General features: G+C 35.3%; 1 protein-coding gene across 3 annotated transcripts in view; it reads right to left on the bottom strand.

The window, feature by feature from the left end:
- The window catches only part of ADAMTS19 (ADAM metallopeptidase with thrombospondin type 1 motif 19), a 239,770-nt gene that overhangs the window by 159,906 nt on the left and 65,673 nt on the right, over positions 1 to 14,191 (bottom strand). For all 3 annotated transcript variants that reach the window (XR_008297514.1, XM_027076773.2, XM_027076771.2), the window contains exon 7: positions 5,849 to 5,892. Coding sequence is in view for 2 of the 3 variants with exons in the window: in XM_027076773.2 (XP_026932574.1) it covers positions 5,849 to 5,892 (44 nt within the window). In the remaining variant the exon portion in view is untranslated. The remainder of the gene's footprint in view (positions 1 to 5,848; positions 5,893 to 14,191) is intronic.

The following is a 14,191-nucleotide window of genomic DNA, read 5'->3' as shown; positions in this document are numbered from 1 at the left end:
AATTGCTGCCTTATAAAATGTAATTCGTTACTGAATATGCCTTTGATAGCTAACCACCTTACTCTCTTGTTAATTTTAATAACATAATTACATATTCCTTGTTTTTTTTTAAATGCAGACAATCATAACGTCCACTTCATTTCAAGACCTAAAATTTCTAATGCATTGTTGAATAGAAACAGTGATAACAAAATCTTCTCCTTGTTTCTGATTTTAAAAGGAATGCTTCCAATGCTTCACTATTTTTGAAAAGATGTTTGTGTATTTTGTATAAATATCTTTAACTGAGTTAATAAAGTTTCTACTTTGTTCTATTTTCCAACAGTTTTTATCATGAATGTGTTTTGAGTTGTAGGAAAGACATTTTCTTTATCCATTGTGATGATCATATGGTTTTTATCTTTAATTGTATTACATAGTTACATTTTAAGATTTTCTAATGTTAAACTACTTCTGCATTTCTGGAATAAATCTCAAATAAAATAACCCTACTTGGTTATTTAAAAATACATTGTGAGATAGTATCTGCTAATATTTGGTTTAGAATTCATTTCCTTCCTAAGTGAGAAAAGCTTATTGTTTTTCTTTCTTACACTGTCTTCTTTAGGATTTGGTAGGAAACTTATATGGTTTTAATTTACCTTTTTCTACTCTGTAAAATAGTTAGTATAATATTGGAATGGTCTGTTCTTTGTAATGTAGTAGAAATCATCTGTAAAATCCTCAAGGCTCAGTATTATCCTGGAAAGATTTTAAAGAACTGATTAGATTTCTTTCACTGTTCATAGATGATAGACTATTTTTTCATCTAGTCTGTCAGCTAGAAATGGTATCTATTCATGTTTCTTAGTATAGACCTAGTTTGTTGCTCTTTGTATATATTTATATATTCTGATGCAAATTTCTTTTTTTTTATCTAATCCTAAAATCATTACCAGTTCTTAAAACAGTCTATAAAGATTTGAGAGCACCAAATTTCTGGATTCCTTCTCTATAAGTCATAAGAGGAGGTAATTAGTTATTAGAAAGTGTATTGTTTTTCTAAGGTTGCCGTAATAAATTACCACAAATTTAGTGGCTTAAAACACTCAAATTTATTATCTTACAATTCTCTATACTAGAAGTTTGGCCCAGAACTCATCGGCTAACATCAAGGTATCACAAGGCTCTCTGTGCACCTTTGCGGAAGCTCCAGGGGAGAATCCATTTCTGTGTTTTTTCCAGATACTAGAAGCTGGTGATATTTCACTGGGGGCCCCATCCCTCCAACTTCAAAAGCAGTAATAATGAGTTGAAACCTTCACATTACATCTCTCTGGGCCTATCTTCAGTAATCACATCTCCCCTTGACTCACCTCTTCTGCTTGCCTCTTCAGTCTTTAAGGACCCTTGCGATTACTTTGGGCATACCAAGACAGGCCAGGATAATCTCCCTCCTATTTTAAGTTCCTCTTATTTTAGTTGATGGGCAGCCTTAATTCCATCTGCAACCTTCATTTCCCTATGTAATGGAACCCAACATATTCCCAGGTTCCAGGGACTGGGACATGTATGTCTTTGGGGGCCATTATCCTGCCTGCCACAGAAAGTAACAACCTCACTAGCAATGCCAGAGGATAAAGAATTGCCACTCACATCCATAACTGTACATTATATCTCCCAACATTTAAGGATATCACAGACTTTGCCCCACCTCAGATTTAAAAAATTCTAAATTATACTGACACACTTTGAATAGGTCTCAGGTTACAAACTGAATTTCAATTTCAGGAATGCTAAAAGGTGACACACATATGCTTGAGAGTTGATATTTTGTTGATCAAAACCTTTAATAGAATTTTTTTTCTTCCAGTATCTATATACCTACCTACCAATCTATCACCATCTGCGTGACAAAATCAACAGGAAAAAGTGACTGAGGGGATGGTAAAGCAACTTTTACTTTTTATCCTCTAAACAGCTTTTCAGATATAAGTTTAATAAATAGGTACAACTTATCAAATGAAGCATTTATTTATAAATATCCCACAACACAGATACAGCCCAACACATTTAAGATGTACACATCTTTTGCATCAGCAAGCAAATGAGCAAAACATCCTGTTTCAAAGTTAAAATGCTGATAAATAAATTCTTTCCAAGTCTATATTTTCCATTTTTAAATATATTCTAATTTATACAATTTTGTTCTATAACTTCATGCAAAGTTCCTTTTTTCACTTTCAGTCTTAGTTGCACTGCCCTCTGTTATAGAAACACATCACATCACAGAAGAAAGCTGACTCATTATTCTAAGATCTGAGGCAGAGGCCAGGAGCACCACTTACTAACAGTGGTACTGGACCAATTTGCAACCCCTCGGCAAGGGAATAAAAGGGTGTGAGAGAAACTAGTGCAGACTGAATGCCAACTAAAAACTAGCTGCCTATGGGGCGCCTGGGTGGCTCAGTTGGTTGAGTGTTCAACTCTTGATTTCAGCTTAGATGATGGGATCCCAGGGTCATGGGGACTAAGCCCCCTGTCAGGCTCTTCAATGAGCGTGGAGCCTGCTTGAGATACTCTCTCTTTTTGCCTCTCTCTCTCTTTCTCTCTCCCTCTGCCCCTCTCCTCCCCTTGCATTCTGTCACTCTCTCAAAAACAAAAAAACAAGCTGTCTTTGCAAATGTGACAGTTTCACATTCTTTGAGGTCAACAATATAGCTTCCATTATAAAGGTGAGGAATCCAAACCTTCAGTGTGTTAAATAATGTGCCCCCATCCCTGTAAGTAATAGAGAGCAGAGGTCTGATTTAAATCTAGGTGTCTGCAAGGCACTTGGGTGGCGCAGTCAGCTAAGCATCTGACTTCGGCTCAGGTCACGATCCTGCAGTTCATGAGTTTGAGCCCGCATCAGGCTCTGTGCCAACACCTCAGGGCCTGGAGTCTGCTTTGGATTCTGTGTCTCCCTCTCTCTCTGCCCATCCCTGCTCACACTCTGTCCCTCTCTCTCTCAAAAATAAACATTAAATAAAATTTAAATCTTCGTGTCTGATTTCAAAATCCATACTCTATTTTATTTCAGTGTTTCCTTCACCTGTGAAGTAATAATGATAATAAAACTAGAGAATTCAGATTTTGAAGAAATTAAACAAAATAACGTCCACTGAAGTGTTGCTCAACTTACAATGTATAGTGTAAGTCTAACCATTGTTTTTAAAATACAGGTATTTCTCTTCATTTATAACTCAAGTTAATACTATAAATTCAAAGCTTTTAACTGCTGTCTCTTACTATACCTCCTGGGAGACTAGGTGAAAATGTCATCTTCAAGTGATCATTCAGGCCCGTATGATCCAAACTAATAGATACAAAATCCATTTTCCTTTCTTCTTCCTCTCTTACAATATTTTCATTCCATAGTACCCAAAGTGAAATGGGCTGCCTTCACATCAGTAATAGACAGAAGAAGCAAGAAGGTATAATTCACTGATGTAACAAAAGCGCCCAACAAAAATATAGCCCATAATATTGCATATGGAGATTTTTCAATGTGGGTCAATAAACATTTTATTGATAAGCCCTAATATCTTTTTTTGTTGTTACACTAGAGATAGAGAGCTGTTAAGACAACCTGCAAGCTAAAGATGCTTCTTTAACTCTGGGAACAACTCATAAAGGAGTTTTAATGCACTCTCTTAATAACCATTGAAATCATTAATATTGCCCCATATTTTTCTTTCCTTATAAACGAGTATGTGAGTATCAGGGAAAATCTATCTTATGCCATAAGCTACAGAAGTAAAAAGCTTAAATTGGCTTAAACAATAAAGAAACTTACTGGCTCACACATTTGGAAGCCCAGAGGTTAGACTGGGCCCTAGGTTGAACGATTCAGTGATTCAACAATGTCATCAAGGAGGCCCCAAGAATCTAAGTACTCAGGAATACAGAGAGATCTCAGGAAGGGTATTGGACCTTCCACATCCTATGTATTTAGAACCAGTTTCTACCACGCTCTTAATGGACAGGTTGAATACCAAGGGGGACTGATTACACCACTTCCCTGATGAAGCATACACATTTCATCCAAACACATCAAGATACTTCCTTATTCAAATATGCTTTAAACCAGAAAATAAGTTTCATAGATAATATGTATCATGAATATGCATGATATTTTCAACTAGCAGATTTACCAAGATGCGAAACAGTCATAATAAAAAAGAAATTGCTTTGGGGCACCTGGGTGGCTCAGTTGATTAAGCACTGGACTCTTGATTTGGGCTCAGGTCATGATCTCACGGTTCATGAGATTGAGCCCTGTGTCGGGTTTTGGGCTGACAGTGTGGAGCCTACTTGGGATTCTTTCTCTCTCCCTCTCTCTCTCTCTCTCTCTCTCTCTCTCTCTCTCTCTCTCTGTGTCCCTCTTTGCCCCCTCTCAAAATAAATAAATAAATATTCAAAAAAAAAAAAAACAAACCAAGAAAGAAATTGCTTTGCCTCATGTTAGCATGGCTTCCTTAGTCTGTGTGCAAGTTATAAAGAGGTGGATAGCATGTATAATTATGGGAGATACTACCCAGCTCTCAGTGCTTGAATGAGGCCACAAGTTGATCTGCTACATTAAAGAAGGCTTAGGGGCAATATAGTTGCAAGTAGAGGTAAAGGTAATTATCTTGATACAGGCTCCGCTGTAATCAAAATCTTCTGTGGTTAGGTTGATTAAAACTATGCATCCAGATACAATTTCTGGAGATTCAAACAAGAGGAGAAGAAAACTGCAGGAAGCAGGAAAATCGTCTATAAATCATTCAGCTTTTCCTTAGGTGTCTAGCTCTTTTTTATGCTATGGCCTCTTCTATGCCAAGTAATTTTTTGATTCCATCATTATCTGCCTAACACTATTACGACTATTTTCCACTTACTATCGCAGATTTAATCATGCGAGGTTGATGAGAACTTATGACGAGTACTTAATGATGGAACTACTTAAACATTATTTTTTAAAATACACGATCCCCTTTATTCTTTTTTCCTTTTTTAAATTGTTCATCTTACAAAGAACATATGACATGTCAAAGATAGTTAAATTAAATTATGTCCTACTCTACAGAAATAAAGCCCACATTCTATGTCAAAACCAGATTGGACTCTTAACCATACCTTACCAATAATGTCTTATTATATACAGCTACATGACTTAAAACTAATATATATAGCTATATATTTATATATAGTTTTACATAAGGATAAGTAAATTATGTAGATGCATTTATATTACCATATCCATAGCCATTCTCTCAAAATTAAGAACTGTGGTTTCATGGATTCTATTGGCTGTGTAGTTATGTTTTAGGAATTTTAGATGTCAAGGACAAAATATAAAAAATTTACTACTCTCGGTACAGAAAATCCTCATTAGTTGGGCAAATGAGATGGGGTTTCCCTGATACAGTCTGCAAAGAACTTCAAGCATTTATAACTCAAAAAAGATCCACTAGCCTGAAAAAGGTCAATCATATTGACATTAATATATTTTGCCTTGATATAGCAGTAATAATAGAATTTTACTGAATTCTATTCATGTATACATCTTTGTGAAAAAAAGAAAAAAGAACTCATGTTATTCTTAAAGCATTGTTTAAAATGTTTCTGCAGTATATGGTGTATATATGTCTTTAAGCTGTTTCGTTAATAACTGAAGTGTTGACAAATGATTAAACACAAAGGTTGGAAATACATACTTGTGACATTCTAAAAACACTCCATTAAAACCAACACTCTCAAACAATTTCCTATACTAAGACAAATGATGTGTTAAAGGTCCCCAGAATGCCTCAAAAGTATAAAATTTTTTACATACACTTACCAACTGTATCACATGGTTCATCTTTGTGAACACAGAAATCTTTCCTAGAAAGGAAATAGAAAATGGAAGTAAAATTAGCTTTTCCACAATCAACAGATTATGTGACTCATTTTTAATAATTACATGGACAAATAAACACACATTTTATCTCCAAGAATTTACTAGGACTAAGATTAACTAATTTTAATTCTAACGAAATATGAGAATTCTTAAATTTTAATGAAGCATTTTTACCTCATATAATCCTGAAACATGCTATCCTATTTCATAAAAAAATCTCAAAAATAAAATTCTATCTTGTTTTGAATTTTACAGGATTTAACTTTTTTATTATAAAAATGTATATGTGATATTGGGACATGGCTGTCCCTCTCTCTCCAAAAATAAATAAACATTAAAAAAAATTTTTAAGGCGTGAGGAAATTAATATTTTTACACAGGTAAGATCTAACCATGAGTAATATCCTATAATTTGCTATTTGACCACTGTATCTCAAAGAGCATTCCATAAATTATGAGCTTTAGATGCAAAGCGTATGAAAGCACAATTTTATCTACCTTTTACTAGCTATGTGACCTTAGGCAATTTACTGAACCTTCTTGTGCCTCTGTCATCTCATCTAAAAAAGGGGGAGGTAATAATGATAGCTATCTACCATGTAGGTTTGTAGTACAGGATAGATGATTTAACACATAAAAACATTTACTTTTTTTAATGTTTGTTTATTTGAGAGAGAGAGAGAGAGAGAGAGAGAGAGAGAGAGCGTGCATCAGCAGGAAAGGGGCAGACAGAGAGGGAGACAAAAAATCTGAAGCAGACTCCAGGCTCTGAGGTCCAAGCTGCCAGCCCAGAGCCCAAGGTAGGGCTCAAACCCATGAACTTGAACTTAAGCCAGATGCTTAACCGACTGAACCACCCAGGCACCCCAACATATATAAGACATTTAAAAGTGAGTTCAGTGAATGGGTTGAATGAGTTAACACACAGAAAACCTTGAAAACAATGCCAATCACCTAGTAAGCTCTCAAAACTTAGTTGTTGACATCTTTGTTGTCTTTTGTTGTTCTTGGTATTTCTGTACTATAAGCAATCTACTGATGAATGTTTAGTTTCTATAGAATTTTTACTATTACAAATAATACAATAATTAGTCTTTGTGTGTATGGAAGGGAGAAATGTTTTTTTTTAATTCCTCTGTCATAGCCATCTGAATGCCATCTCTAAATGAAAAATGATTTATAAAAATTAAGTGCAACACTCCTATCAATTTCACCGACACCTACATCGAAACGATAATGATTAGTTTTCAATTCACATTTTGCTCAGCCCACCAGCAGCATCTGTAACTTAATATTTATGTGTAGTTTTGTAAATGTACCATGCATATTTAAAATGTAAAGAAATAAGGGGTGCCTGGGTGGCTCAGTCAGTCAAGGGTCCTACTCTTGATTTCAGCTCAGGTCATGATCTCACACCTCTTGAGTTTGAGCCCCACGACGGACTCTGAGCTAGCAATGTGGACCCTGCTCGGGATTCTTTCTCTCTCTCTCTCTCTCTCTCTCTCTCTCTCTCTCTCTCTCTCTCCACCCCTCTCCTGCTATCTCTCTCTCTCTCTCTCTTTCTCTTAAAGTAAATAAATAAACATTAAAAAATAAAATGTAAAGAAATAAACAAAAAAAAGATTCTTAAATACAGAGAAATGGTGGTTTCAAGAGGGGAGGTGGGTGGGAGACAAAATAGGTGAAAGGGAGTAAGAGTACATGTATCATGATGAGCACTGAGTAAGGTATAGGATTGTTGCATCACTAACTTGTACACCTGAAACTAATATAACAATGTGTGTTAACTATCCTGGAATCAAAACTTGAAAAAAATGTTTATTCTCAAATTGTTTGGGGACAAGCTATACATGCCCATTAGATCTAGCTAACAAATTCTGATACATAATGGCTTAAGAGGGGAGCCTGGGTGGCTCAATCAGTTAAGCATCCAACTTCGGCACAGGTCATGATCTCGTGGTCCATGAGTTCGAGCTCTGTGTTCAGCTCTGTGCTGAGAGCTCAGAGCCTGGAGCCTGCTTCGGGTTCTGTGTCTCCCTCTCTTTCTGCCCCACCTCCACTTGCACTCAAAACTGAACATTAAAAAAATAGAATAAAATAAAATGGCTTAAGAAAATGAGAAATTCTGAATTTATTTTTAAATTTGTTCATGAAAAAGAGATGTTAAAATTCCACTGTGGTTATAAATTTGTTTCCTTGTGATTCTAATTTTTGCCTTACAATGAAACTAAGTTATCTCTGAACTTTTATAACTTATTTTGATTTAGTTTTTACTATTGAATGGAATTGTAAATGGAATGGAATGGAATTGAATGGAAATCCTACTTATCCTAATATTTTCCCTGTTAAAGTCTATTTTGTCTGATATTAACAAAAATTAATATATTAGTAATACATTAATATTTGCCTGGTATATCTTTTTTCTTTACTTTCAGCTTTCATTTTCTCTAAGTCTCTTATAAACAGCATATGGTTAAAATTATAAAACATGTTTATATAATCTATTTATTTATTTTTTTATTTTTTTTTAACGTTTATTTATTTTTGAGACAGAGAGAAAGCATGAACAGGGGAAGGTCAGAGAAGGAGGGAGACACAGAATCTGAAACAGGCTCCAGGCTCTGAGCTGTCAGCACAGAGCCCGATGCGGGGCTCGAACCCACAGACTGCGAGATCATGACCTGAGCTGAAGTTGGACACTTAACCAACTGAGCCACCCAAGCGCCCCCTATATAATCTCTTTATAAGTGAATTTAATACTTTACTATGGATGTATTTGGATTTTTCTCTTATTTGTGAATTCTATGTCCCAAGTTATATCTCCTTTCTCTTGTTTTTCTTTCTTCCTATCTAGTTTTATTTTCCTATATCTTCTGTCTGTCATTGCTTGAAAAGTAACATTAGGTTACGTTCAATATATGGTTACTTTTACTTTTAAAATACATTGTATTAGTTCCCTATTGCTGTTGTAACAAATTCCACAAATATAGTGATTTAAAATAAATGTATTATTTTACAGTTTCAAAGTCCAAAGTCTAGAGTTCACTGGGCTAAAATAAAAGTAGAGGCAATACTGTGTTCCTTCTGGAATCCCTAGGTGAGATTACGTTTCCTTGCCTTTTCTAGCTTCTACAGACTGCCTGTATTTCTTGACTCACAATTCCCTTCTCTCTTCAAATCTCGCAATGGCATCACTTCATCACTACCATCCTAACATCTCTTTCTCTGACTCTCTTTCCTCCCTCTTTCCCTATAACTTGTGATTGCCCTAGGCTCCCCTAGATAATCCAGGATAATCTCCCAATCTCAAAATCCTTAACATAATCACATCTGCAAAGTCCTGTTGCCATATAAGATAACATAGTCACACGGTCTGTGGATTAGAACACAGACATTATTCTATGTGCCACATACAATTGAAATTTCTACAGTTAAAAATTATCTTCAGTGTCCTCCTGAAAAAAGGACATCATAATGCTTTTAATTCAACTGTTCCCTTCAATCTTTCATATTATTTTTATCTGATATTATAATTCTATCTCAATTTTTAAAATCATAAGTTAGATCGGCTACACTATTAATGCTTATTTAGATTTGCCCCTGTATTTATCAATTTATTTTCTCAATAATATCTTGTATCATTACTTTCTAGAGAGCTTGTTATTCTGCAAGTACATTGTTCAGTATCTCCTTTGGTGAGGATCTATGAATAATAAACTGTTCCAGACTTTGTTTCCTGTGTATTTATTCATAATGGAACAGTGTCTAAGTGCAGAATTTTAAGTTAACTTTACAGAATTCAGCACATGAAAAATATTATTTCATTTATTTCTAGTATTCATAAATACAGAATAGAAGTCGGCATGCATTTGGTTTCTGGTTAAATTTTATTGAGATATGATTGGCATATAACATGGTTTTTGGTTAATTTTAGGATTTCTTTATGTCTTTGTAGATGTGCAGTCTCACCTAGATGTTTCTAGGTACTGATTTTGATTTTATTTATCTTCTTTGGTCCTTGGTGTTTTCCAATTTGAAGATCCTATGACACATAAAAATTCTTAGCATTATCTATGTAGGTATTCCTCTCACATTCTCTCTATTATGCTAGAATACCTTTAGGTCTTTAAATGTATTTTTGTTCTTTTCATTCTAATGTCTGTAACTCTCAAGAACTCTTTTGTAGTTCCATCTGTTAACCACTCGAGGCAGCCTTCTGGAAACATCCCATAGATATATCATCCAATCCACTAGTACTCTCTTCAGCTGCATCTAATCTGCTCTTCAACTCAGTGAGATTTTAAGTATAAGTACCTTTCTTTTATAGTTGTTTCATTTTCCTCAACTTTCAAATCAACTTTTTCCCCCTCAAACAATTTATTCTCACATTTTGATTTTTTTGGTGTTTTTAATCCTGTGAACAGGTTTTTTTTGTGTTTTTTTTAATCCCAGCTTTTTAAATTAGTCTTTACTGGGACTCCTGGCTCTTATCATGAAAGATGCTGTCATTTTGTGTTGTTGTTATTTGTGTTTAATATTTATTCATTTTTGAGAGAGAGACAGACAGACAGAACATGGGAGCAGGGGAGGGGCAGAGACAGAGGGAGACACAGAATACAAAGCTGGCTCCAGGCTCTGAGCTGTCAGCACAGAGCCTGACACAGGGCTCAAACTCATGAACCATGAGATCATGACCTGAGCTGAAGTCGAACACTTAACCAACTGAGCCATCCAGGCACCCCATGTCATTTTGTGTTTTGAAATTCTATGGTAAAAACTAATTTAGCTGCACTCTATTTGCAGTAGCCTTGTGCGGTGTTTTCACCGCACCGTGTTGTGCATGTTTTCAACAAGGGTTTCAATGTGGAAATCATGTATGTGGTACCAAATCCCCAGAGGAGCTGGTTTTTTCCTAACTTGCGGTCATGGCTGAGCTGGAATGCTTCTTGTTGACAGCCTGCGCTCTTTTGCTGCGCTTCTATCAGATCATACTTTAGTCAAAGGTGTAGTTATCTAAGGGTTCTGGCCTATATGCAATCATTTCAGCTCCACTGCCACACTCGCAAAGCCTCAAAGTATTCTCTTCGTCTGGGAGTTAAATCCAAGAACCCAGAGGTTTAGGTCCAAATAACTCCTCCCAGGGAAACTATCACTTTACCTCAGAAGCTCTCTTTTGTGTTTTGCTTTTGTGTGTGTGTGTGTGTGTGTGTGTGTGTGTGTGTATGTGTGTGTGTGTGTGGTTTTTTTTTATGTATTTGTTTTTGCCACAGCCTTTAATTTTTTGGCTCGTCTGTATGTATAAAAGGATTTTTATTCTATTTTTTCTACAATTCCAAGATGTCTATAATGGGAACATCTCATGATTATCTAGCCAGATTATCACATAATTAAAGGAATGATATATAATTTGTGACCTAACATATAGAAATTAGAATAGAGAAACATATATATATTGTTAACCTGATTAGATCATAATGTACATAGAATCAAGCCATATAGACTTATTCTATTATCACACTTTATATCATGCAGTTTCTTTTACCAAACTATGGAAAGACTGTATAACTGCCTCAGTGAGATGTTCACATTGACCTCAATTGATAATAAACTTTTTTTTCAAAGATACCTTTCTACAAGTGGGGTGTGAATTATGAATTATTGTAAACATTAGTAATTGTTACAATATTGCTATTTCCTTTCCATAAGATTGGAGGAAAAAACAGGTATGTGTGGATAGCCATGGATATGAATGAACTACAGAATGATGTAACTTACTATCAACAATTAATCACTATAATTTTTTACTATTCCTCCTGGCAAATATCTGACAGACATGATTTCCATATAGAATCAATCCTTGATTACTAGAATAAAGTAGACAAAGGTAGAGTTGCAATAAAGAAGACAAAACATGGGGCACCTGGGTGGCTCAGTCAGTTGAGTGTTCAACTTCAGCTCAGGTCATGATCTTATGCTCCATGAGTTCGAGCCCCGCATTGGGCTCTGTGCTGACAGCTCAGAGCCTGGAGCCTACTTTGGATTCTGTGTCTCCCTCTCTCTCTGCCCCTCCCCCACTCATGTTTTGTCTCTAACAAAAAATGAATAAATGTTAAAAAAGTTTTTAAATAAAAGAAGATAAAACATAACCTTAAATAATCTATTTCAACACAAGTCACCTAACTGACTTAATATAAACTTGATATATTTAAGTAATATTCAGGATTTAGGAATATGTTTACCATTCTGCAGTTATGTATAACAAAAATAATACAGGAATGACTGCCAATCTCATGAATTTCTGCACAAAGAAATACTTGAAGATTTGTTATTCCTGTGGGTCTCTCAGCTAAGAACACTTTTCCAATACTTCACCAGGATTCAAGAAAGGCAGAAACTCAGACCCTCTTGTACCTTATCCTTTCCTTTTCCTTTCCTCGCTAATTAATTCTACCCTTAAATATTTGGCTTTGGTTTGTTTTAGCAGCCATGTGTTCCTCTGCTCCTGCTTTTAGACTGCCTATCAGAGACATCTTTGCTCTAGAGAGACCTACTCTAGAGACCTCTCATCTGGCTGCAGGGGAGTCAATCATACCCCGAATGCAATAGACACAGTGCAACATTACAGTTGCTACCTACTGATAACTGTGTATTTCCAAACAACAGGAACAGCACAACATGTTGTCACTAATCTAAAAATGTTAATTTTGTTTCTGAAATAAACTATTATGTTTTATTCTGATAAATCTAAAAACTAATTAATCCATCCTGGACAACTGAAAGCTGGCTGCTATCACTTGATAGATTAATATTCACTGTACAAATCATCTTTTCTCTTTTTACGTAGAAGATACAATCTTATCAATATTACTTGCACCTGCCTTAACGTATGTGTACTTTCCAACCGAATTAATGTTGTAAAGTAGGTCAATTTCTGTTAATTATTAGAAAGTAAATAGCAAAGAAAATTTTACTGAACTAAATAAGCAGATTGTCCATCAGCATTGAGTATCTTAATAGTTTCACTTTGTTTTTGTAAAAAAAATTTTTTTTAATACATGCCTTAATTAGAAAGGCAACTCTAAGTAAATGAGGGAAGACACACTTAAATTTTATCTTTTATCCCATTAATCACTTGGACTACCATATGCTAAACTTCTAAATTAAACTAGTGAATAGCATCCTTTCAACATTTTCAATATTCAAGATCAAAACTGAAAACTTTAGAAATACAAACAAAACATTCACTGGAACACTTATTCCCAGGGTTATAACCAAACATTTTGAAAATCTAAGTGATTCCTTGACAGCCACTGAGGCAGACCCTAACTATCCCCTAACCCCCAGCATCATTCCCCTGAGAAACCACCTTCAAATGTATCATATTTTCTAGTCACTGGCTTCTAATCACAGAATTTGCCTCCCCACTCTATCCTGACCCAAAGCCACTTTTTTAGAGGATCTAAAGCGAATAAATAATACAGTAAGAAAATATGAATGGCCCTGAATCATCCAAACTAATGGTTGACATTTCTAGTTTCCTTCTTCACTGTCTTTCTTAATGTCTAATTTCTCAATTCTTCCTCTGATGCCAAGTACCACATAGAATTTTCTCCATCTACCAAAGAATTCCAGAGAGACACCTCTTTTGGTGCTTAACTTGAGTAAAGTTAGTCTCTGTGGCTCAAAACTAACAACAAATGATCTAGGAAAATATATCCCTTTGGCAGTAGAATACATTCAGATTCTGAATATAATTACTGATAAAGAGGAATGGAAAAGGTTTGCTGACTTTTTTGTTACAAGTATACACTTAGCCCTTTTCTGCATCAGAAGATACAAAAATCAAATTTATCACAGGGACACCATGCCTGGTTGTATAGGGTGTGTATTGCTTAATTCTAGGGATACATTTATGTACACAACAATGTAAAAAGCTCCCTCTACTGTTGTGTGGTGTACAACCTGCACAACTGGAGGCTGCTGGATTCATTAGGTGCCTCTTCGATGCCAAGCAGTGGGTAAAGGGGAAGAATACAAAGTAAAAAAGGTTTTTACTCTGAAGTCAAAGAAGAGGACGACACACAATCATTTCTGTAATGTGATAAGGGCCCCAGGATCAGTGAGGAAGAAGCCTGGGGAATTGTATTAAATAATGGATAGTTCTATTTTGCAGTTGCCTTTGCCAGCAAACAAATGGAGAGAGAAACACCCACAACAGATGATACTGAATAATATGGTAATGCAGAAAATTAAAGAATCACATAAAAGCAAAATCTTCACCTT

Source organism: Acinonyx jubatus, chromosome A1 (assembly GCF_027475565.1).
Source record: "Acinonyx jubatus isolate Ajub_Pintada_27869175 chromosome A1, VMU_Ajub_asm_v1.0, whole genome shotgun sequence".
Taxonomy (NCBI): Eukaryota; Metazoa; Chordata; class Mammalia; order Carnivora; family Felidae; genus Acinonyx; species Acinonyx jubatus.
This window is presented reverse-complemented; position numbering and strand designations above follow the sequence as displayed.